Raw genomic sequence first — 25,239 nt, 5'->3', positions numbered from 1 at the left:
AACTATCTCTTCGAACCTTAATGCAAAGAATCTGAAACACGCAAGAAGTTGCAGTAACTTCAAGATCATTTTGTTTTCTTTGTGGATTGGAAGGGGCTCCTTATGTCTATGTATGTAACCAAGCTACCACGTTTTACTTCTGTCCAATGTAATGACCCTATTCTGCTACCAGGGCCTTCTTGATGAATCTGATGAACAAACAATGTATAAGCTATATCCTATCAACTTTTTCCCGACCAACCTGATGTATAAAAAATTGTATCACCGTGTTGCCTTATTTTAGTTCTCATGTACTCTTAATGTACATGTGAGAGCTCTACGTGTTAATACATGGCATCTCCTAAGGCAAGACTTATGATTTCGGGGGAATGTCTCTTTGGCTTTTGCGCCGAGGCGCAATGGGTCATTTAGAAAATTTAGAGGGATAAGAAATAAGCGTCATAATTGATGTGTGTATAGAAAGTAAAGACGTGAAAAATCACCAAAAATATAGATTTAAGCACGGAAATAAATTTATTGTTAAATTACCATCCTATATGTTAGCATCCATTGGCATATTATACACTTTGGTTTGCACTGATTTAGGCATTTCTTGCTCTGGAAAGCACATGGTTAGCACTTCATGTACTAATTGTTTTTTGCTCTGGAAACACATGGTTAACACTTCATGTACTGATTCTGCCATTTGCGCGATAGCGCAACCGGTCATCTAGTTTCACCAAAAGCTGGAGCAGGTCTGACTTTTCATAAGCATATAGCTTGGGGTGTGTGTGGGTGGGGGGCACCGAAGCAATCGTCACTCCGTAGTGGAATCTAGAAATAAACATATGTAAGCTTGACTTAGCAAGACTTAGCTCCAAATTAATCGTAAGATATGTCTGCTCACAAATGAGATGATTCAGATCGATCTACCGCCCTCTTTTTTCTTTAGCAAATGAGATGTAACCTGGAGTAGCTAGCACAACCTGTCCTTAAAGAAAGCCAGTTAAACTAATTCACCCCGTAAGCTTTGACAGGCAAGTTTAGCCTATCCCAACATGCAAGTAGAGGTATTATTCCGTTTTAGAATGCATGCAAAGAACACTTGAAGACGGCAATAACAAAAGGCCACCACTTGCGCCACCAAGGAGGGCGACTTGCAAGTTGCAGCCCTCACGGAGTCTTAAACTAGCAAAACCAAGCCTGTCCTTTGACTAACACTGATCAATTTCTGCACCACAACGCCTAGCCCTTTGCAAAGCACAAAGGGACACATCTGCCTAGGATTATTTACAGCCATGACTTTGTTTAGGTGCGCAGCTCCATCTATACCACAGGTTGAAGCCCATCGGGGTCGTTATGAGTGAAAATGAAAAAGATACAGCAGCTTGGGCGATCACACATATATATACACCTTAGTTTGCGATTGTGAATACATTGTTTCAGAGTAACGGGGGAGGAAGGACACGGCAAACGCTCCGTGAGGTTACTCCGCATTTTTGGCAAAATCTTAGAACATCCAAAAATCAAGGAAAAAAGAAACACTTATGGCATGTCCTTCCTCTCACGGCATTATTAGATTACTTAAAGCCTTGTCTTTGATTTTTGAAACAAGCAAAACGGGTTGGTTGCAAAAAAAAAAAAAAAAAAGAAGAAAAAAAAAACAGACGTTTTTCTTCCTTCAAACTTTCGTGAGAGGCTAGCATTGTGAGCGAGACCATTCCCTTTCTTGTTTTTTCGACAAAGGAGCCTAGCCCCAGCCTCTACATCAATAGATGCACACGGCTTACTTTATTAAAAACAAAGTATCAAATCACAACAAATCCATCATCACTTATTACAATCATGGAAATGCTAAAGTAGAGACATGAATCAACCAACTGAAAATACAGCTAACAGAAAAGCTATGCATTTGCTATTCTATTAAGATGCCGCCACCCTGTAGCCTGAAAAAAGAAGTCATGAGCAAGCACTAGCATATGGTTGCATCCAGTAACCTTATCCTCCCGCTGCTCCACCGGAAGAAGGAAAACCCGTTGCTGGATTGAATGAGCAGCCCGCCGGATAACCTGCAAAAAATTAGTTCCACTTTATTTGTTAAAGATAATATCATTTCTAGTTCTCCAAATGGCCCAACAAATGGCCGAAACACCAACTCTAATCTTCTGTTAGTCATCTTTTCTCACACCATTCAACCATCTACCAAATATATTAGTAACATTAGTTGGTGGCGGAATATTATAAGAAAGGTACATCATACGCCAAATTATCTTCGCAAAAGGGAAATGAATAAACAAATGGTTAACGGTTTCCATGAAATCACAAAAACAACAATTTTGACATCCCTTCCACTTCCGTTTAGCTAAATTATCTTTTGTTAAAAGCACCTTATTACTAAGAAATCACATAAAGATCTTGAATTTCAAAGGAATCTATAACTTTCATAGGTACTTACGAAGATAAATAGTATGCACATTCATTCAATCAAGGTACATAGACTTGACTGAAAAAATGCCCGACTCAGTAAGCTTTCAAATAAACTTATCCGGTTCAGTATTTAAGTTAATTGTAATTAATCGTTGGCATAGATGTAACCATTGCATCCACTTATTATCATTCAAACCTCCCTTTCTTGTGGATCACTTCAATCCACCGATTTTTGATGGAGCGAATGCCATGCCAATTCGTTAAACCAATTTCATGCATGGAGACCAAGCAAAGTCTTAAGATTGGGCCAAACTCGGATTGAGAAACTGATACTTGAAGATAACATGTGCATCCGAATTTTTGTGTTGATTTTTTTTGAACAAAGGGACGGGTCTGGAAGACCCGAGAGGACTGCATTAAATAAAACGTGGCAGGTACATATTACAAGAAGGCCCCTTAAACAACACTCGCACTAAGAACCTATTATTTGAAGAAAGGGCCCTCGAAATTACAAAAGCACCCTGGAACAAAAAGATGAAACGCAATCGGGTCCCTGGGTACCTCCACCACCAATCGTCGGCGACCTCAAGGCCTCTCCGTCGAGGTCTGAGAGGAGTGCCCTCGGAAACTCCTTTCCGAGGATGAACCAAAGCTGCAGGCCACCACGATACCACCGGGGACAAACCACTTGATGGCGTCGCTGCGTCGATCTCCTGCAACCGATTCGAGAAGAGGCCTCCATCCCTGAGGTTGAAGACGGGCCGCCCTTCCGGCCGATGATCACGATGCCAAGCTTGGGCGCCATGTGTTCCGCACGACTGATACGTCTCAAACGTATCTATAATTTCTTATGTTCCATGCTACTTTTATGATGATACTCACATGTTTTATACACACTTTATGTCATATTTATGCATTTTCCGGCACTAACCTATTGACAAGATGCCGAAGAGCCAATTGCTGTTTTCTGCTGTTTTTTGTTTCAGAAATCCTACAAAGGAAATATTCTCGGAATTGGACGAAATCAACGCCGAGGGTCTTATTTTTCCACGAAGCTTCCAGAAGACCGAAAGGGATACGAAGTGGGGCGACGAGGCGCCACCACACTAGGGCCGCACGGCCAGGAGGGGGCCCGCGCCGCCCTGGCGTGTGGGGCCCTCGTGTCGCCTCCTGCCCTACCCTTCCGCCTACATAAAGCCTTCGTCGCGAATACCCCAGTACCGAGAGCCACGATACGGAAAACCTTCCAGAGACGCCGCCGCCAATCCCATCGTGGGGGATTCAGGAGATCGCCTCCGGCACCCTGCCGGAGAGGGGAATCATCTCCCGGAGGACTCTTCATCGCCATGATCGCCTCCGGATTGATGTGTGAGTAGTTCACCCCTGGACTATGGGTCCATAGCAGTAGCTAGATGGTCGTCTTCTCCTCATTGTGCTATCATTGTTGGATCTTGTGAGCTGCCTATCATGATCAAGATCATCTATTTGTAATGCTACATGTTGTGTTTGTTGGGATCCGATGAATATGGAATACTATGTTATGTTGATTATCAATCTATCATATATGTGTTGTTTAAGATCTTGCATGCTCTCCGTTGCTAGTAGAGGCTCTGGCCAAGTTGATACTTGTAACTCCAAGAGGGAGTATTTATGCTCGATAGTGGGTTCATGCCTCCATTTAATCTGGGACAGTGACAGAAAGTTCTAAGGTTGTGGATGTGCTGTTGCCACTAGGGATAAAACATCAATGCTTTGTCTAAGGATATTTGTGTTGATTACATTACGCACCATACTTAATGTAATTGTCTGTTGTTTTTAACTTAATACTTGAAGGGGTGCGGATGCTAACCTGAAGGTGGACTTTTTAGGCATAGATGCATGCTGGATAGCGGTCTATGTACTTTGTCGTAATGCCCAATTGAATTTCACACTACTCATCATGATATGAATGTGCATTGTCATGCCCTCTTTATTTGTCAATTGCCCAACTGTAATTTGTTCACCCAACATGCTATTTCTTATTGGAGAGACACCACTAGTGAACTGTGGACCCCGGTCCATTCTTTTACATCGAATACAATCTATTGCAAACATTGTTCTTACTGTTCTTCGCAAACATCATCTTCCACACTATACATCTAATCATTTGTTTACAGCAAGCCGGTGAGATTGACAACCTCATTGTTACGTTGGGGCAAAGTAGTTTGATTGTGTTGTGCAGGTTCCACGTTGGCGCCGGAATCCCTGGTGTTGCACCGCACTACACTCCGTCACCAACAACCTTCACGTGCTTCTTGACTCCTACTGGTTTGATAACCTTGGTTTCTTACTGAGGGAAAACTTACTGATGTACGCATCACACCTTCCTTTTGGGGTTCCCAACGGACGCGTGATGTACGTGTATCAACGACGAAAGCTGCCAGCAGTATCGGCAAAGCACCTCTGGGGCAAGATGCCACCGGAAAACATCGGAGTCCTCTTTTGGTAACCACCGCGGCGACCAGAACAGAGGGAGACCGGCATATCCAGCCGCATCCTAGGATTATTCTGAAGAGGATCAGAGGAAGAGACGCCCGCCATCAACGGCCTCAACCTCTAGAGCACGATGGCCAGCAGCCCCTACCTCCACCACCGCTGATGGCGGCCTGAGCGCCCAGCCGGTGGAACTCCCCGAGGCATGAAGCCAGGCGGCACTAAGGCACAAACAACCTAGACTACAATCTATCTACTGCTATACACGGGGGAGGGACCCTCGCCCAGACTCAACACCGGCCTCCGCCGGAGAAGAGGAGGGGAGGGGCCTGCCGGCCCGGAGCGGATAAGACAAGGAAGATTGCAAAGCTTGCAAATGCCACTATTTCTCCATCCTCTTTGATCAAGCGTGTTCGTCGTTGGCACTCCTTCTTGAAGGATCAACCAAACAAAAACTTTGCACTTCGGAGGTGTCCAAGGTTTCCAAACCAAGGAAAGGCATCGCGGTGAGGCCAAAGAATTGCATCTTGTAAGCTGATTTTGCCGAGATGCCTCCGTCATCCACCATTGATCAAGTGATCGTGTCCTTGTTAAGGGTGAAAACACAAAAATCAAGGTTTAAAATAGCGCACTATTTCTCGCTAATAGCTCACTATAGCATATTTTGACAGTCCATGCAAAATTTTAGTAATTTTGCTCGCTATGATGCTATTTGCGAAATAGCATGTTATATTGTGCTAAAATACTATAGCGTTAGCTCGCTATTTTTTACAGCCTATTGATACAAGGGTTTGAGTTTTCCTTGTTAAATTTTTTCATTTATTTGTTGTGGTGATGAATGTTAATATGATGTTTCCTCTTTTGAATTTGAAGATAATATCGGTAATACTAATATTTTTTAATAAAGAATTTATACAATGTCGTTACCTCGTGAAATATTGATTTTATGTTTCTAAAAATTGGAGGAACTATTTTTGTATGTGATTATATATGTATGAATCTGTCACTTCTGAACTAAAATCCTTTATTTTTAGACTTTATTTTTAGACTTTACTTGGTGTTTTTTTAAGCGCTATTTAGAATATAGCACAATATAGCATGTATATATTTGGAGGATGACGCCACTATTTCTTTTATCACGCTATTTAAAACCTTGGCAAAAATACAGCAGCTTGGCCGATCACATGCATATACCATGTGTCCCTGTCATTTACGGGTGTAAACAGTATTGCATTTGCATAGCAACGGGGAAGGAAGGACCAGGAGAAACGCTTCGTGAGGTTAGAATCTCACTGTACTACCCGAGTTAAGCGACACGGGCCTGTCAATCGACGAGCTTTGCTTGGACATTTGATTTCATTTTTCAACTGCAGATGGTAAGAGTTGAGGGGAACAGCTAGCGAGGAAGCCGAGCAAGCATCCAAGAGCGGCCAAGATAACAGCGGAAGGCAAATCAGATCGCCAGCCGGGTGGGGACGGGCACCGCCGCAGCGGCCCAGGCTGCGGACCGACGGTGATGTGCCTGTGCCATTGTCACGCGGCGAGAGCGACAGTCGCTAGTCCGGGTATTGTGCTGCCTTGCTAGACGAGGTGTCGGCCTCAAGCAACCATCCGTTTTCAGCCAAGCAAAGTCAGGCGCTCAATAGCTTCTCGCCCTGGGCAACAGTATAGGACGGGAGCCTGGAGCATTTATATGTTCGTTCAACATGCAGCGGGATACACAAGATGATGATACTGGAGTACTGGAAATCTTGGATGAGCTCATCGTATCAGGGAAGCAGGCATGCGGGCACGCAGAGAAACGCCTTGAGGCGAGGTCAGAGACACGCAGATGGCGCGGCGCGCAACGATATCCAGGCCAAGCAGCAGCACACACATTTACTGCACTGCGGCTGAGCTTGTCCCTCGGCCACGGGCAGTGCGCCGCTCAGGTGGCCCGAGAGCAATGCAGGTTGCAGGGGCACTCAAGGCCTCTGGACGGCCACAGGATTTGCATCGCAGAGACAAATTCATGCATCTCAAGGATGCAAAAGAACATGATAGGATCATCCCCTTAGAGCATCTCCACTCGTCTCCGCGAACAGGCTCCCGGCGTGCCATTTTTTCATCCGGACGGCGAAAAATAGCCCAGCCGCGCCCCCCGGTTCCTCGTTTTTCGCCGGATTTGGGCTTTCATCCATCCGGCGAGCCCACGCTAACCCCAGCCTACCGGGGAGCGCTCGGGGACTCCGGACGAAACGAAAGCACGCGAAACACCGAGATATTTCTCCCGCGCTTTTCGCTTCGTCTTCGCCGCAGAGGTGGACCCGATCGGTCAGCGACACACGCATCGTCTTCCGCGCGCACTAAAAGCCTGCCGCCGGTCAGCTCGCCGCGGACGCGTCGCATTCCACGCGTCATTTAATCGCCGGCACCAGCCGCGCCTATATACCCGCTCCACTCGCCGCGACGTGTATTCCCGCTCCACTCTCCCGATCCATGGCGTTCTACGACGAAGACGGCGCAGCCAACAACGGCTTCCCCCGCCGGTCGCTCCACGCGTGGGAGGGGCACCTCCTCCACCAGGCGGGGTACCCCTGCCCGTCGGACACGAGGCCTCCCGGCGGCGGGTGGCGGCTAAGTGCTGGCGACGTACCAATCCCGCCGCCGCCCCGGGGCCACGCCCTCGACGTCGCCATCGAGGAGGCTCGGATGACGATGACGGACGAAGAGCGCGCCGACCCGCGCCACCACCCCGACAACTACACGAGTTGGAACTCGTTCTTCCTCTGCGGTGGGAGCGGGAGCTGGCGGCCTACGACGGCCCGCTGCCTCCGCCTCCGCGCAACAACGCCGCGGGTCGCCGACGTTGGTGGAGCGCGACGAATAGGACGCTGGAGAACGTCCTCGAGCACATCGAGCGCGGCAACTTCCCGGTGCTGACGATGCCCCCTCCATCGAGGGCATCGGCCAGCCGCCGCCGGGGAAACATCTGGCAGCCACGTCGCATGGCTGCCAGCTCGTCGTCTTCCGGATCGGCGTCGAGGCCATCCTTGGCGCCGGTGAAAAAGGAGGTGGCGTCTCTGTCGACACCGGCGCACGTCAAGAAGGAGCCGGCGTCTCCACCGCCGAGCAGAGGGCGCAGCAGCGGCGCCCTCGTCATCCGCGACCAACCCTCCTCTCCGCAGCACGGGCGGAAGAGGAAGTCGGCGAAGAAGGAGGACGCTGCGGCCGCCGCGAACTAGCTCGCCGAGGAAGAGGCGAAGCGCGCAGAGGACGCCTCGGTGGCGGAGGTGATCGCCAGGTCGCTAAAGGACCTGGTGCCCGCCGACAACAACCTCCCCATCGACGCCGCACTGGAGTGGTCCAGGCGCGACTGGGAGCGCCAGGAGGCGGAGCAGCAGCAGCGGATGCTGGATCTGGCCGCCGCGCGTCAACTCGCCGAACCCGCCGCCGCACCGTCCTCCGCGGAACGCCGCGCCCAGGGAGGTGATCAAGCTCGAGGAGAGCAGCGACGACGACATCTATCGGCCATCGCCGCCACGCGCCGGCGACGCTGGCCAGGGTACGAGCCGCTGGTACGAGGCGCCGCCGCCCCAGGACGACGCCGACTCGAGCGACGACGATGACGGCGGCGACTACACGTCCTTCTACCGCCATTTTGGCATGTAGGAGGACGCTTTTTAGTTTAAGTTTTAGTTTATCAATCGCCGAATTCAAATATATGTACGAATTTGGCCTATTTATGTACAAACTCGCCTCTATATGTTAAATATCATTAAATTTCGCTTATGTTTGAACGAGCTTCGCCAATTTTATTTGAATTCGCCGTATCATCCTGGAATCGCGGCTAGGAAGATGGCCCTCCCCACGCCATTTTTTCGTCCAATCCGGACGAAATTAACCCTGGATTTCGGGCGTGGGGAGGCCAAACGAGTGGAGATGCATCCTAGCTATGCCGAGATCAGGTGTAATACTTGTTTTTGAGCAATAAAGCACCCATTATGAAAAGGAAAACACTGTATTAATAAACTTCGATGGGGGTAGTACAGCAAAGCGTCACTCGCGTCGCTCTGTACGGGGCGACTCGGGGGAACCCTAGTCCGCCACAGCCGGGGGCCTCGCCACCGTCAACCCCTCCGCTGCCACTGCCGCAAGCTCTCCGCGGTGGCGGTGGGAGCCCTCACCTCAAAAGGGGTTGGGGGAAGCTCGCCGTGAAGGCTGTGGTCGCACTTGGCGGTTCTTCGAGCGGCGCTGCTCGATGCGGTCCTAAAGGTTGCGGCTCGCGTGGGCGGCGGCTCGCTGCTGCCCCGGTAGGACCCTGGTGTGGCGGCGTGCGGCTGTGTGTGGTCATTGGCAGCGACGCCCATGTTGGTCCAGATGGGCCTGGGCGGGCCTCCCGTGCTGGCTCTTGCTGGCGGGTTGACCGCCGCGGTGGTCAGGGCTAGTGGTGGCCAGAGTCTTGCTCCGGTGATGGCATCATCCCGGCTCTGCCTCGTCTTGACCATCTCGGTCTCAGATCTGTCGATCTTTGGTGCTGCTACGGTGGTGGGCAACACTCAGCTCCACCGGCGACAGTGTTGCTTTCCGCGGTGGTAGCTTCTTCCTCTCTGCATGTCTCCGGTTCGCTAGGGGAAGGTCTGTGTCCGGGTGAAAACCTTGCTCTGTGCTTCTGTTGCTGGTCTTGGTGACATCTGCGGGCGCCACTTCCTTCTTGGAGGCGTGACCATGGGCCTGACCATCCTCCCCTCGATGCCAGGGGAAACTCTAGGTCTGCTTGTTAGACCGGGCGGCGACGGCGCTGCAACGCCGTTCCCCTTCTTGAAGGCACTGCTTTGGTTGTGGGGTATCCTCGTCATGGAATTCGGAGATGGTGACCTCGCCGGTTTCTCCCGCAAGGTTTGTATGGTGTCGTGTGCAGTCTACTTCTCTAGGTGTGAGTCTCCGGGGCGCAATAGTGTCTACGAGCAATAGCATCATGTTAGTCTGAGGCACTGGCTTGCTTAGCCAAAGCCACAAACTTAGTTGACAAGTTTGCAAACCACAGTTTCTGGCGTGATTCTTCACGCATAACATCATCTTTTGCTGGGACAGTTGGCTGAACCACAGTTTCCAGTGCACCTTGAGTCCACCTTCGCAATATGTATCGCTCTGGTATAGCATCAACACCAATATGCGTGAACACTTTTAAGACATGACAACATAGCAAACCGTCATGCTCATACTTGCAACACTCTCACTTGAATTACCCACCATTAGCATTAACCATGTAGTACCTTCCACCATATATAAGAATAGCACTTCTTATTGTTAGGAACTAGATGGTAGAAGTTGTTGCCTTGTGGTTGGACATTGTAATAGCCGATGAGCGCGAACTCCAGCTTGAAGCGATGGTAGATGGGACGTGTGTACACAATCAAGGCGTGCTTCTCAATAGGGAACGAGGACCATGTCTCTGGCTCAAGCTCTTCTGTCCGATAATCATTGTGGCCCTCCTTACCCAATATCCTTTGCTCATGCATCTCATATTGTTTAACAAAATGCTTGATTGAGTTGTGAGGGTTGATGTAACGTTTTAGCACAGCGTTAAACCCCTCACTCCTCTGAGTTGAATGCAAGAATGGGAAGAAGCAATGTCTGTAGTAGCATGGAACCCGGTATTTTGCATACTTCTTCAACCATAAAAATGTTTCATGCTCAATTAACTCCCACTTTCAATCATGTCTGTCCATCTTGCTTCAAATTCATCCTCACTCATACTTTCATGCATTCATTAAAGTTTTCAACCAAACCAGGGTGCCTACCTAGAAATGGCCCTAGATTCTCATTTGCTTTCTTCATAACGTGCCAGCGACAATTGCGGTGCACGGTGTTGAAGAAAACTTCACTGATTGCATTCCTTATAGCTTGGTCCTGGTCTGTTATAATATTTGTTGGCTGCAAGCCATGCATAGAATCAAGGAACTAGGTGAAAAGCCATGTAAAAATTTCCTCTTTCTCATCCCTTAGGAAACCACAGCCTAGCATGAACGACTATCCATGCCTATTTATCCCAATAAATGGAGCAAAAGACATATTGAACTGATTAGTCAAGAAAGTTGCATCAAATGACACACAATCATGATATGCTTCTGTGTAAGCCTTCCTTGCAACACTGTCAACCCATAAAATGTTTTCAACTCTGTTCTCTTCATCAAAGGAATTTCGGGAGTAGAAACCCGAGTCCTTATCCTTCAACTCTGCAAAATAAGAAATTGTCTCAGCAATGACCCATTCCTTGTTCTCCTTCCTCAAACTTGTTCACATATTTGTTATAACCTTTGGATCATAGGGGTCAAAACACTCTTCACCATAAAAATAAGACATCACTATCATCATACATCTTGTTTCTAAATTGCAATCATGTAGGCATTTCAGGAACTCCCTTTCATCTCTAGGTATGCCTTTGTGTGATCTCAGGTACTTTGATAGTGAAGGCTTCACACACATTGGGTGATTGTGCTCTGCAACAAAATATGTCACTTCATATTTGTTGTTAATCAACTTCACAAACATTTTAGCACCATATTTGGTTTGCTTGATTTTCTCCCTTTGGCGCTTAACTCGTGCAGATTTTGATTTCTAGGATGGTCGAGCTTCTTCTCCGTCCATGTTTTCATCATCTAGCTGGACAGGCCTAACCTCTTCTACAAATTTGACTCTCTCTTCTTGAATTTTCTCTTCTGTTTTGGGTGGCCGATACGTGGCTGATACTTGTTGCACATAAATTGTTGCTTTCGCAGTACCTTAGTAAAAGGTTGTCTCTGCGATGTGTTTGATTTGATAGAAAACGCCAACCTTTTCGCGTAAGCATTGTTGTGCTCTCTGGCATCTTCGGTTGTGTCAAATCGCATACCCAAGAAGGGTTCTAGAGGACTAGATGCAACTTCTTCATTAGGAGCACCTCCATCAGTACCATGATCCACCAAGTCAGGGTTAGAAGAACCAGACATGGTTGTAGTTGGGATATTCGTGGTGTTGAGGTTTTCGGTGCTAGGATTTGCTGGAGATAGTGCCGCATTAAATTGCTGCCCTCTGCCACTGTGCACATCAGGATCACCACCTTGTCCACCTTGGTCAGCAAGGAGTGGGTCCTAAACCTCATCGAAAACCTTTGTCTGGGCAGATTGAGTGCAGAAAAAGGGCTCACTGCCATTAAATTATGCATCTTCCATGTCAACATCATTTGGTTCAAGGTTCAGGCCCAAACCACTCATCTGCAAAACAATAGTAATTTAATTTTGTAAGTAAACTTCAAAACTATTTTTAAGAATGCATCTAAGTTGCCCCTCTTACTCAGTTAAGTTGGTATACTAGGCCCATCTAAGTTGTTTCTCTAGCAAATATGCTTTTTCCTACCAGTCTAACATAAGTTGCTTTGTCTGGTTCATATATGTTGATTCTCCAGAACTACTATATTGCTTATTAAACTTGCATGACATGCGGGACCAAATTTATTGTGTCACCACTATTCATATCTTTTCTCTTACTTGCAATTTCAGATACTAGAGGCTACATGGTATAGATCAAGTGTCCTTTTGCGCCATCGATAAGCTACGGAGAACGGTCCAGAATCTTCATTTAGCACTATGACGGAAGAAACAAGAACCTTTGCTTTGCATGTTAAAATCTTCCTTTCAGCATTAGCAGTTAAAATGGTAGCTAAGTCAAACAATTTGCCGCTTAGTTTGTCATGTCACACTACTAGTTGTTGTTCAACCTAGTTTGTTATTCTTTGAACTGGTTGTCTGGATAGTTTCGACACACTACCAGTACCTAATCCCACTATAGAACATTTTAGTACTCTGTGACCATCTAAATGCATTACCAGTCCTTGCCTTTTTTGTGGTTTTTTGTATGGATAGTTATGCATCAGGTCAACTAACTAAGTTATTTGCAAGGTGGTGTTTTGAGCTAAATCTGAACACAAACAACTAGCTTGAGAATCCTACCAACTTATAGAAGGTTTCTGCTGCTGGAAGATATAAAAGGTTTGTGCCCACAAAGTTGCTTTCATCACAGATTTTGATCTACATGTTACTGCTACAAGTCTCTGCTACTTTTTGGTGTACATGCTGCTATTAGATCCTAAGTAAAGCTGCACTTTTTCTGAATTTGTATGGATAGTTATGCATCAAGAAGCCAATTTGTACGGATAGTTACTACTTTTTGGTGCACATGATGCTATTAGATCCTAAATAAAGCTGCACTTTTTTCTGAATTTCTTTGGTTCAGATGATATGGATCTCAACATGTACACCAGTTTTGTTTTGTGAATTTATGTTTTGCTGGGAACAAATTTGTAGATCTGGTTGACATGTACAAAAATTTGAAGATAAAAGGTAAAGCGAAGGGGAGATGGGAGGAGAAGATAAGTATCTGTGGGATCTGATCTTGTCCAGCCTATGTTCTTCAGTATCAACTTCGAATCAAAAGCAGTCTGGGAGTTTCTTGAAGAAACTGCAATGGAGATCTGAAGGAGACGAGAAGATTTGCAGGCTTCGGGGGGAAGAAAGGAGAAAAAGGAGGCTCGGGAGGAGGGGTGGGGAGCGTGCGGCTGAGAGGGAAGGGTAATCAGGGACGGGGGAGGAGGGGTGGGCCGTTCGGGGATTTGATTCTGTTCGGGTTGGTCGGGCTGGGAGGCACTTTCCTTTTTTTGAGCGGGTCGGGCGGGCGGGAGGAGGGGGGCACTTTCCTTTTTTGGAGCGATGGCTGGACGGAACTAACGAGCCACCGATTGCTCCCTAGACGCGTCCTAGATATGTGCCACTAGCGGGACGAGCTGGGGAGGACAAGCGGATGACACGCAGTGAACGTGGCCATTGTCTCGGTGAGGGCATTCTCAGCCTAAATTTAAGCTGAAATATGGCGGCGAAGACTAATCTGCAGCCTGGTCCGTTTGGACCGCACCGCTAGGTTACCTTTCTTTCCCTAGACATTTGGAGATCTATATTCATTTGTATTTCCACTGAAGATGCTCTAAATGATGTGATTGCGAGACTCCTGGCTGTCAGAGCATCTCCACCGGCGCACCCCAAATAGTCGTCGGCAAAGGCACCGACACTGTCGTATGGGGGGTGCCGGCACTGCATCCTCTATTTGGGGTTGTTGTTCCCACACCGGCGCACCCAAACCGGCAGCCCCGATAGATGATTTGAAATAAAATCTCAAATAAAAGCATATAAATTCGAATAAGGAGGAGGAACTTTCCACAAACTAATACATAACTCAGAACATGGTTTACACAAACTAAGTCATATTTTGGAACATGGTTTCCACAAAGTAATACATAGTTTGAACCATGGTTGACACAAATTAAAAATTGGAAAATGAGAAAACCTAACTAGTGTTGGCATCACAGGTTTCGTGTGTTCGCTAGCAAGATAGAACACTCCCAGGCACTCCAAGCCACCCAAACTGGAAAATCCAGCTGGTGATGATAGCTATGTTGGTCCTTTCGAGGAAGAACATCTAGAAACCTCCGTGCCTATTTTCGCTGCGAAGAAATGATACGTCTCCAACATATCTATAATTTCTGATGTTTCATGCTTATTTTATGGCAATACCTACATGTTTTGCTCACACTTTATAATGTTTTTATGCGTTTTTCGGAACTAACCTATTAACAAGATGTCGAAGTGCCAGTTCCTGTTTTCTGCTGTTTTTGGTTCCAGAAAGGCTGTTCGGGCAATATTCTCGGAATTCGACGAAACGAAGACCAAACATCATAATTCACTGAGACGGACCAGGACACCGAAGGAGAGTCGGAGGGGAGGCCTGGGGCCCCCCAGACCATAGGCCGGCGCGACCTGGAGGGGGGCGCGCCACCCTATGGGGTGGGCCCCCCGGGCGCCTCCTTGCGCCGCCTCTTCGCCCATATAAGCCCTCGTGACCTAAAACTTCGATACCAATTGACGAAACTCCAGAAAGACTCCAGGGGCGCCGCCGCCATCGCGAAACTCCGTTTCGGGGGACAGAATCTCTGTTCCGGCACGCCGCCGGGACGGGGAATTGCCCCCGGAGTCATCTCCATCGACACCACCGCCATCTTCATCGCCGTTGTTGTCTCCTATGATGAGGAGGGAGTAGTTCTCCCCCGAGGCTGAGGGATCTACCGGTAGCTATGTGGTTCATCTCTCTCTCCCATGGTGTGATCTTTATGTGATCATGAGCTTTGTATCACTATTAATCTATGTGCTACTCTGGTGATGTTATTAAAGTAGTCTATTCCTCCTCCATGATGTAATATTGACAGTGTGTGCATCATGTAGTACTTGGCGTAGGGTATGATTGTAATCTCTTGTAGATTATGAAGTTAACTATTACTATGATAGTATTGATGTGATCTATTCCCCCTTTCAGAGCTGATGGTGACAGTGTGCATGCTATGTTAGTACACGGTCTAAATTGCAACGGTCTATTATGCACTCTAGAGGTTACTTAAATATGAACTTCGGATGTTGTGGAGCTTGTTTACTCCGGCTTGGGGTGTGCTTTTATAGCCCTACACAATGAATGGTGTTTGTTATCCAACAAGAGAGTGTAGAAAGTAGCATTTATTTATTCAGTTATGTGATCAATGTTGAGAGAGTCCACTAGTGAAAGTATGATCCCTAGGCCTTGTTTCCAAATATCGAATCACCGTTTATTTACTGTTCTACTACATGTTTACTTGCTGCCATATTTATTTCAGATTTTTATTACCACTCATATTCATCCATATCACTTGCATCTTACTATCTCTTCGCCGAACTAGTGCACATATACATCTGACAAGTGTATTAGGTGTGTTGGGGACACAAGAGACTTCTTGTATCGTAATTGCAGTGTTGCTTGAGAGGGATATCTCTGACCTCTACCTCCCTGAGTTCGATAAACCTTGGGTGATTCACTTAAGGGAAACTTGCTGCTATTCTACAAACCTCTGCTCTTGGAGGCCCAACACTGTCTACAGGAATAGAAGCGTGCGTAGACATCAAGAAACAACACTCGATTGTCCTCCTCATCGGTGTCACCGTGGTAGTGCCACTACTAGAAAATCCCTTTATGTGGCGCACCATTTTATACTTATGTGGCGCATATCCCTTGCGCCAGAGTTGTCACGCGACATATATTTGTATTTTAAAAAAAATGGCGACCAGATTTAGATCTAGGGCCATAGAAATCTTCTGTGACACACCCAGCAGTGGTGCACCACAGAATGTTTTTTGAATTTTTTTAAAAAATGGCGACCACATCTAGATCTAGGGCCGCTGGAGTTTTGCCAATTTTTTTTGAAATTTTTTGGACGTCGCCGGAGGTGGGTGGTTGGGTGGGTTGGGTGCATGGTGGGTGGAGGTGGAGGCCGAGGAGGCCGGCCGGAGGAGGTGGTGGAGGAGGAGGAGGTGGTGGTGGAGATGGTGGTGGTGGTGGAGGAGGAGGAGGAGGTGGTGGTGGTGGTTGGGTGGGTTGGGTGGGTGGTGGGTGGAGGAGGAGACCGGCGGAGGAGGTGGTGGAGGAGGAGGTGGTGGTGGAGGTGGTGGAGGCGGTGGTGGTAGAGGAGGAGGAGGAGGAGGTGGTGGTGGTCGCCGGAGGAGGAGCAGGAGGTCGCCGGAGGAGGAGGTGGTCACCGGAGAAGGAGGAGGTCGTCGAGTGTGGGTGGAGGAGGAGGATGGAGAAGAAGGGAGGGGAAAGAGGAGAAGGGAGAAAAATGGAGGAGGAGAAGTGGAGGAGTAGCAGAAGGAGAAGTGGAGGAGGGCGCCACCAAAATTCAAAATTCGGCTCAAAATTTCTGTGATGGATGGGCATTTGGTGCGCCAGAGATTTTTTTTTCGATTTTCTTATTTTTGCAGGAAAAAAATCTTGAGTTTGCCGTATCTTTTTAATCTTTTTGAATTTGGCGATTCTAAAAATTGGCTAACCGGGTGAATTCAGATGTAGAATTTTCTCCCGGCCATTTTTTTTCGAGTTCGTATAAAACCACAAATCCAGTTTGAAGATTTTGCAATGCAATTTTGCAAAAAAAAATTCGAAAATTCATATTTATTAATTCTTAGTGGTACTAGATGACATAATACATCTCATTTTCGCTGCCGGTCTCTAAAACGCTATTACGAACACTATGGGGCTTTGAACATTGGGTTTTTCAGCTGCATCTCGCAAGAGAAGGGAACAGCTAGCGAGGAAGCCGAGCAAGCGTCCAAGAGCGGCCAAGATATACGCGGAAAGCAACGGATGCCAACCGGGTGGTGACTCGCACCGGCCCGACGGGTGCTGTGACATTGTCACGCGGCGAGAGCGACAGCAGTCGCTAGTCCGGGCACTGTTGTGCTGTTGTAGACGAGGTGTCGGGCAAGCAACAATCCGTTTTCACCCAAGCAAAGTCAGAAGCTAGCTAGAGGTGGATGGCAACAATAATTTCTCGCGCCTGAGCAAAAAGGACGGGAGAGCCTGGAGCATTTATGCCGGAAAGGCGTCCAGCGGGATACGATACGCAGCGCTGAAAAATCTTACGGATGAGCTCATCATCTCCAGGGGAGCAGGCATGCGGGCAGGCAGAGAAACGCCTTGAGGCGAGGCGCGCAATGATAGTATCCCAGCAGCGGCAGCGGCACAGCACACATTACTGCACTGCACTCGAGCCTTGCGTCGTCTGCGTGCTGCCGCTGAGCTGAGCTTGTCCCTCGCCCACGGGCAGTGCGCCGCTCAGATGGCCCGAGTGCAGTGCAGGGTCATTCAAAGGCTCTGGACCGTTATCACAGGATTTGCATCACACCGTGACTTGAGCAAGTAGTACATGCATGTGTAGATGCAAAAAACAAAGAAAAATAACATAGTTATTAGGCATCTCTATTGGCCTGATTCATTTTAGACATGAAAATTGCCGTTTATATCTGTTTGGATTGGCTCGCGGACACGAAAATAACCGACCGACCATGTCTATCTATTTAGGTCATGGGTAGCCCAGTGGCCTAACGCATTTTTTTGTTTATTCAATCTATTTATAGATTATTTCTCCACGTATTTTTAACCCAAATAAGACATATGTATAGAAAATAATAATATTCCAATAAAAGAATGTTTAGTTTCTAAGTACGTCCAAATAAACAAATAAACGATAAAGTTCACATGCATTGTTCCTTATTACACAATAATTAAACAAATAAAATTACATGCGATGACTACTTCTCGTTCTTCTCATGCCCAGTGATGCTTAATAAGATCTGCTTGGAGGTCAGCGGGTATGTGGCTATCACCGGAGCTCAGTATGCATATGAAGAAACACCTGAAATGTCGATGCCCTTGCCTGCGGCTCAACCAATTCACCCTGAAATTGACATCCTTAGTCATGGAGGCTGGCATTACCCTCTTGTTCAACGATCATGTTGTCCAAGACCATACAAGCAATCATCACCTCATGCATGGCATGAACATTTCATGTTCTAGAAGGGTGACGAACAATAGCCCACTGAGTTGCACCACACCAAATGCCTGTGATGACCCACAAGTATAGGGGGTCGCAAAGGGAAGTAAAATCCAAATTTATTGATTCGACAAAAGGGGAGGCAAAGAATATTTATAAGCGTTAACAGATGAGTTGTCAATTCACCTGCACCTGGAAATAGACTTGCTCGCAACAGTTTATCAGTAGTAAAAGTTTTATGGCAGTGGTAGTAGTTCAGTAACAACATTAATAAAATGAAAACAGCAGTAGCGATGATTGCAGTAGACAACATGATTAAAAATATTGTAGGCACATGGATAGATGAACGGGCGTTGCATGAATGAGATAGTTCATATAATAACAAGACAAAGGAATTGCAAGTAATAATGATATAAGCATCATAGTATAAAATAACATTAGGCGTGTGTTCCTATTTAGTCGTGCGTGCTCGCAATGAGAAACTTGCACGACATCTTTTGTCCTACCATCCCGTTGCAGCGGGGCCTCAAGGGAAATTACTGGTAATTAAGGTACTCCTTTTAATAGAGTACCGGAGAAAAGCATTAACTCTCCGTGAACACACGTGATCCTCACATCATAGCCATCCCCTCTGGTTATCCCAATTTCTATCACTTTGGGGCCTCGGGTTCCGGACAAAAAATGTGTATACAAGTTGCAGGTATGATCAAAAACAATAATTATCCTCATGAATCAATAACATGTTCAGATCTGAGATCATGGCACTCGGGCTCAAAGTGACAAGCATTAACCATAACAAGTTGCAACAATGTCAAAAATACTAACAATGGATACTAGCCACTATGCTCATAACAATCTTATAGCTATTACATGAAGAATCTCATTTAATCCCTACCATCCCCTACAGCCTACATCGGGGAATTACTGACACATGGATGAGGGAATCATGGATGGTTGATGGAGAGGCATCGGGGATGGCGATGGCGATGATCTCCTCCGATTGCCCATCCCGGCAGGGTGCCAGAACGGAATTTTTGGTCCCGAATTGGGGTTTCTGGTGGTGGCGGAGCAGCGGAACTCTTTCGGGAAAACGTCAAACCCCCCGGTATTTCCAGGTCAGGGGCTTTATATAGTGCGAAGGAGAGATCGAGGGGGTGGCCGAGGCGGCCAGACTACCCCTAGGAGTGGCCTAGCCTGGCCCGCGCCTAGGGCAGGTGTGGGCCCCTCTTGGCTCCCCTCCGTCTCGTCTTCTGGCTCCGTGTGTCTTCGGGTGAAATATGGATTTTGCGATATTTTCCCGGAATTTTCCTAAAAGTTGAATTTTTGCACAAAACGAGACACCCGAGCAATTCTACTAAAAACAACGCCAGTCCGCGTTAGTTTCATTCAAAACACACAAGATAGAGGGAAAACAACAGCAAACGTGTTCGGGAAAGTAGATACGTTTTGGACGTATCAGTCTGCTCCACATGTTTCATGCAAGCCTCTTGCCTCAAGGTAAACCTCTTCGTTTTCTCTGTTGTAGGATTGCGGATTACCTTCACTAGTGTGGCCAGACTAGATATATAGATGCCATCATCAAGATGATATGGCATGCCATATGCATTGCCAATGATCTCATACTGACCAAGGAGCATTGCCTTCTACAAGTCTGGAGAATACCAGAGAGAGATGGTGCACGTTGATGTTATTGTGGGAACCTGCCATGCCGAAGAAAGAGGGCCAAATCCACATATCATGTGATGCCACCGCCTGAAGAATGATAGTGCATGCACACCTTGGCAAGCCAGCTATACTGCCCCTGTCATGCAAATTGATAGTTCTTTGAGTCCCGGTGTATGCAATCAATTCTTACGATCATCCCCCAAAAATCCCTTGCCTCGTTGATTGACAATAACTAGGCAGTGTCGGCAACGGTTAGCTCTCTCAAGTAAATACCGCCGAACAACGCAATCACAGCTCGTCAAAACTTGTACATCGCATCAAGGCAGGTGGTTTTGCTCATTCACAAGTACTCACCAAGGAGATCACTAGACACTCCATATGAAAGGACACGAATAGTCCAGGAACACTTCTGATAAGAGGTGAAGCCTAGCTTACCAGTGGCATAGGACCTGCATCAGAAGTACGGGTCGTAATCTCCCACGCCCGACAGAATAGTCAAGAACAAGTATCTTGACACCCGATAGTGTTGCACGAAGAGGGCCTCCGTGAAGACTGGCTTGATGGGGTGCAAGTAGTCCCGATACAGCCGGTAGTGTCTACCCTCTCTATCTCACAACAGGTTGCCCTGCTAGGCCTCGTCGAGCCATTGTGCATCGGCCTCCGCCCTTCAGTGTGATCGTGGATGAAGGAGCCCGCGGCAACCATGAGCTTCGAAGAGCCATCCGTCTCCTCGTCTGCCGAGTTGTCGAGGATTTACTTGATGAAGAAGTCGTTCAACTGCCTAAGATCCATCTGCGGGCAAGAATAATGAATCAATGGCATGCCTATTTGTCGCAAATCCCCGAAAATAGTCTAGGTTTCGTATCGAGAAATTGGCCGAATATGTCATGGGCATCGAGGCTAGTGGGTTGTTCCTTGTAGACGGATGATAGGGCAAGGGCTGCAACGAGGCCGGCAAGGCGAGCTACGGGCCAAATAGACTATGCCGGCAATGGCGAGCAGAATGGGAGGCGGCGGCGTCACTCTTGGGTTGCAAAGGGGAGGAGGACCGTGAGTGGGTGAGGTGGGTATGTTGTCCCTAGCGTGTGGGCATGGACTCAGTTGTTGTATGTGCCGACGCATTCCGAGCCCAAATTTGGACCGTGACTGAGTCGCCACGGACACGACGACTAGTTTATATCGCCGCGGAGGTTCATCTCCTGTCACCACCCCACCCCCCCCCCCCCCCCCCGGCCTACCCTCAACATCGACGCCGCACTTTGTGCAACCCTGCTCTGATCCAAGTGTTGCCGCTAGGGTCTTGGGAGGATGACAAAACGTCACGTTCCCCTACTCCCATCCAAGCCGAAGATGACATCTAAGCCAGTCGGGCCGATGGTTGGAGGAAGGAGACAATCTCCCAATTTATTTGACGTTTATTGGTTTTCTAATTTCTAATTGGATATTTTAGTTTTTTAAATAGGGCTGATAAGTTGGGTCCAGTCCAAATCAGTAAACTAGCCCTGACAGGCGGGTACCCTTGTTTTTTGTTTACAATCAATACCACGTATATTCATAGCAACAAATAGTACATGGTAGAGATACATGAACCGACTTCAACGATTACAAAATAAAGTCTAAAAGATAGTAACAAATCTTCGAGGTCTTCAATTTTTTTCTTCTTCCAGAACACAATCTTGTACTCCTCTGAAGGCAGCCAAAGCTAGATAACGAACCATAGACCTGTAGATACCGACGAAAGTTCTCCCATAATTTTTTGAGCTACAATGCCAAGGCTGCGTGCACACACGCAACCATTAAAGCAGTCATACAACATCGGCAAGAGTACCAACACCAGTATGTCAGGAATAATAACCGACTAGCTTTATCGTTGTCGATGGAGAGCCGAGGGTACGAATCACCATTGTCGAGGACGTAGCACCCGGGACAAAAACTGCGAGGATAATCCTCCTCGTGGCAACAACGACAAAAGATCCAAAATCGATCTGGCAAAGCAAGATCCGAAGATCCACCTAAAAAATTGTGATTGTTCAACACCACCATTGACGCCGGGAAGAAGATCTCGTCGTCGAACGAAAGGCCGAAGATCACTTGTTGCAGACGATGCCATCTCCGTTGAGGGAAAACCAACAAGAAGGCGGCTACCAAAATCATAACATAATCGAATGAAAACAATACTTTTATTCGAAACTCCACGCGTAGATCGGGTTCCAACTCCTCCCGGCGTCTGCGAAGCCGACCGGAGGAGGGGGAACCTATCTATGGAGGAGGATGAACTGGATGCGGCTAGGGTTGAGGCGGCGCTATCTATGGAGGAGGATGAACTGGATGCGGCTAGGGTTGAGGCGGAGGCTGAGAGGAGAGGTGGGACGAAAGGACTTTTTGGTGCACATCTATGGCGGGTACCCTTGTTAGAGTTGTGTTAAATCGTGGTCAATTCGTGTTATAGCGCACATTGAAGAAAAAGTCTACCAAAGTGTTGTGGGATATTGTTCCGCAATATTGAAGAAAACATGGTATTTTTATGCTAACATAAGCAAAAAGAAGGACACGATCATTCCCTTAACCCAAGTCTTGCTACATGGATTGCACATTACACGATACACGAAGAAGAAGAAGATAACTGGACTGCCTAATTGGACTAATGCTCCATAGCCTCTTTTGATGAATGCTACACCATAGTAGTCCGATGATAAAAATGAAAGAACACGATAGCACATCAAACTGCCCTGTACATACGGACGATGCTCTCTCTCTCTCTCTCTCTATGCTCTAGCTCCCAGCATCTGCCAGTATGGTAATCCTCCGTGCCGACTTGACGAACTCGCTGACATAGAAAATTGAGTTATACATTCAGTTCAAGTTAAAGACCGATCGATATGGGTATTAAGAATTTGTTTATTAGCAAGTGTAGCACGGATAGTGATTTGCTCTCACCTGAAAGTCTCGTCTCCGGCGTGCTTCACCTCGCCGGCGGCGCCACGGTAGAGCACGCGGCTCCTCAGCTCCGCGCCGTCGATGCAGAACATCTGCGACAAACGGCCGTAGAGCTCCTCGAACGAGGTCATCGCCGAGAGATCGAGGTTCCGGCCAACGGTCTCCGACTCGACGAACACCTTGCATTGTCCCGCCTCCAGGCCGAGCTCGGAGCTGCTGTGGCTGTGGCCCCTGAACCACCGCAGCGACGTGTCGTCGGAGGGGCTGCTGTACTGTATGACGCCGGAGGCCGAGCCCTCGGACGCGTTGCCGGCGGCTTTCTCGTCGTTCCAGTCGAGCGAGCTGTTCAAGGTGGCCGTGGGGGAGGTCACTCCTGCCGAGCTCATTTGCTGCTCCGTCAATATTGTCTGGCCGAAGAGCACTAGCCCCAGCCGCTTGACGCCGTGGGTCTTGACGCACAGGGTGCTTGGGACGGCGTTGAGCTGCCCCGGTGAGCTGCCGATGGTCAGGTCGGTGCTGATTCCGGGTGTAGCGCTGACACGGTCGGGGCAGCGGAGCCCCGGGTAGGCGAGGCTCGGCTGCAGGTGGGTGGGGCGGAGATCCGATAAAGAAGATGGACCGAATTGCGTATGCCTGGCTCCCTGTATGCTACCGTCCGGGAAGGGGAAGAAGGCCGGACGGTAGCTCTGGGTGTGGTGGTGGTAATGGTGGCGGTGGCCGTGCGTCGCTGGGTGCAGGAGCTGCCCCTCGAAGGGGAACTCCGGGTATGCCGGGACCCGCGGCTTCTTGCGCGGCGGCGAGAAGGAGGATGCGAGGTGGTGGATGGTCGGCATGCTCGAGACGAGCTCGACCAGCCACGGGCTCACCCGCTTCACGTTCTGGAGGAGGTCCGGCTCGTCCCAGGCCACCTGCGCATTCATTTGAGAATTGAGCGAAAGCTGTACCGAGAAGCAGGCTGTTTGATTTGTTTGCGGTGGTGGCGTAGTTACAGTACCTGAAGGAGTCTCCACGGCGACTGCGGCCAACGGACGGGGTCGGCGACCTGGACGCCGGCGACGGTGCCCATGAACCAGCTGATACGGGACGAGTCCTCGGTCTCGAACGCCATCTTGAACCGCATCCCGGGGCACCACTGGACCCGCATCGCCGCGCGCACCGCTGCGGCGCGCACGCAGAACTCCGGCGTGCTGGCGCGCGGGTAGTACGCGACCTCGAACGGCTGCCCGCTGCCCGCCAGCCTCGCCGCCTCGAACACGTCCTCGGCGCGCACCTTGGCACGGCCTCTGGCGGCCCCGCGCGGGCTCGCATTGCCTCGCACGGGGCCCGCGTGCCGGTCCCAGCCGTCCTCGGCGCCGCAGAAGCCGCGCTTGGCACGCCGGATGCCGACGTGGAGCTCGCCGCCGTCGCCGCGGAGGAAGACGACGGAGTCCCCGGCGACGAGCTTCTTCTGGTTCACGAACGCGCTCCACCCCGTGGTGAGCAGGTGCCGGCGCGGGGTGCCGCGGTAGATGTGCCGGAACTTCCACGCGGCCCCGTGCACGTCCCTGGCGACGACGGTCTGCACGGGCGGGTCGGCGGCGTAGTCCAGCCGCGGGAAGATGGTCTCGGCGCAGTACCTCGGCACCGAGAACCCGCCGCCGTTGTTGGCGTCGGACTGCGTCAGCGTCTTGGCGAACGACGCCGGCTTCTCCTCCTGCGCGTCGTCGTGGAAGTCGGCGCCGGACTCCGGGGCGCGGAGCGGGGAGAGGCGGATCCTTGCGAAGACCTCGTCGGTGTCCGCGTCGGCCAAGTATCGCACGGCGGCGACGCCGCAGGGCACGAGCGGCGGGGCGCGTGCCGCGGAGAGGTCGGCGGCGGCGGCGTGGCCGAGAGCGTGCTCGGCGTGGCCCTGCGGGAAGTAGTACACGCTGGAGCCGAGCGGTGGCACGTTGCACATGCCGCCCGCGCACGCTAGCCACAGCTGCCGGTCGACGCCCCGCTCGGCGCCCGGCGGCGGCTCCGTGAGGTCGGCGAACGTGATCATCCGCAGCAAGTTGGGTGGTTTTCTCTTTGTTGGAGTGGTGGTGGTGGGAATCGGAGGAGAGCCGACGAGTGGTGCCGTTCCTAATGTAACAAGGACTACTAGCATCTAGCCCCGGCAGTTCGGCGACTTTATATGTGCCCGTTCATGACCCCGTAGCGAATGGGAGAGACACAAGGCTGGATCGATGGTGCGTGGCGGTTCACGTCGGAAAATTGCAGGACCAGTGGCTGGAGCTACGCCTGTACAAGTGTGAAGCTGGGCCGGCGAGCTTCAGTACGCGTCCACTGCACAATAGTACCAGCAGTCTAGTAGTTTC

At 49.1% G+C, this 25,239-nt stretch overlaps 1 protein-coding gene across 1 annotated transcript; it reads right to left on the bottom strand.

The window, feature by feature from the left end:
- Positions 1 to 22,498: 22,498 nt before the first annotated feature.
- On the bottom strand, positions 22,499 to 25,000 carry LOC127307025 (auxin response factor 8). Its single transcript, XM_051337720.2, has 3 exons — positions 23,895 to 25,000; positions 22,901 to 23,808; positions 22,499 to 22,790 (listed from the first exon to the last, which is right to left on the bottom strand). Exons 1-3 carry the CDS (start codon positions 24,921 to 24,923, stop codon positions 22,736 to 22,738), a joined length of 1,992 nt encoding a protein of 663 aa, XP_051193680.1. The 5' UTR covers positions 24,924 to 25,000; the 3' UTR covers positions 22,499 to 22,735.
- Between the last annotated feature and the right edge of the window lie 239 nt (positions 25,001 to 25,239).

This window comes from Lolium perenne, chromosome 6 (genome assembly GCF_019359855.2).
Source record: "Lolium perenne isolate Kyuss_39 chromosome 6, Kyuss_2.0, whole genome shotgun sequence".
NCBI lineage: Eukaryota > Viridiplantae > Streptophyta > Magnoliopsida > Poales > Poaceae > Lolium > Lolium perenne.
The sequence above is the reverse complement of the archived record's forward strand: the minus strand, read 5'-3'. Positions and strand labels throughout refer to the sequence as shown.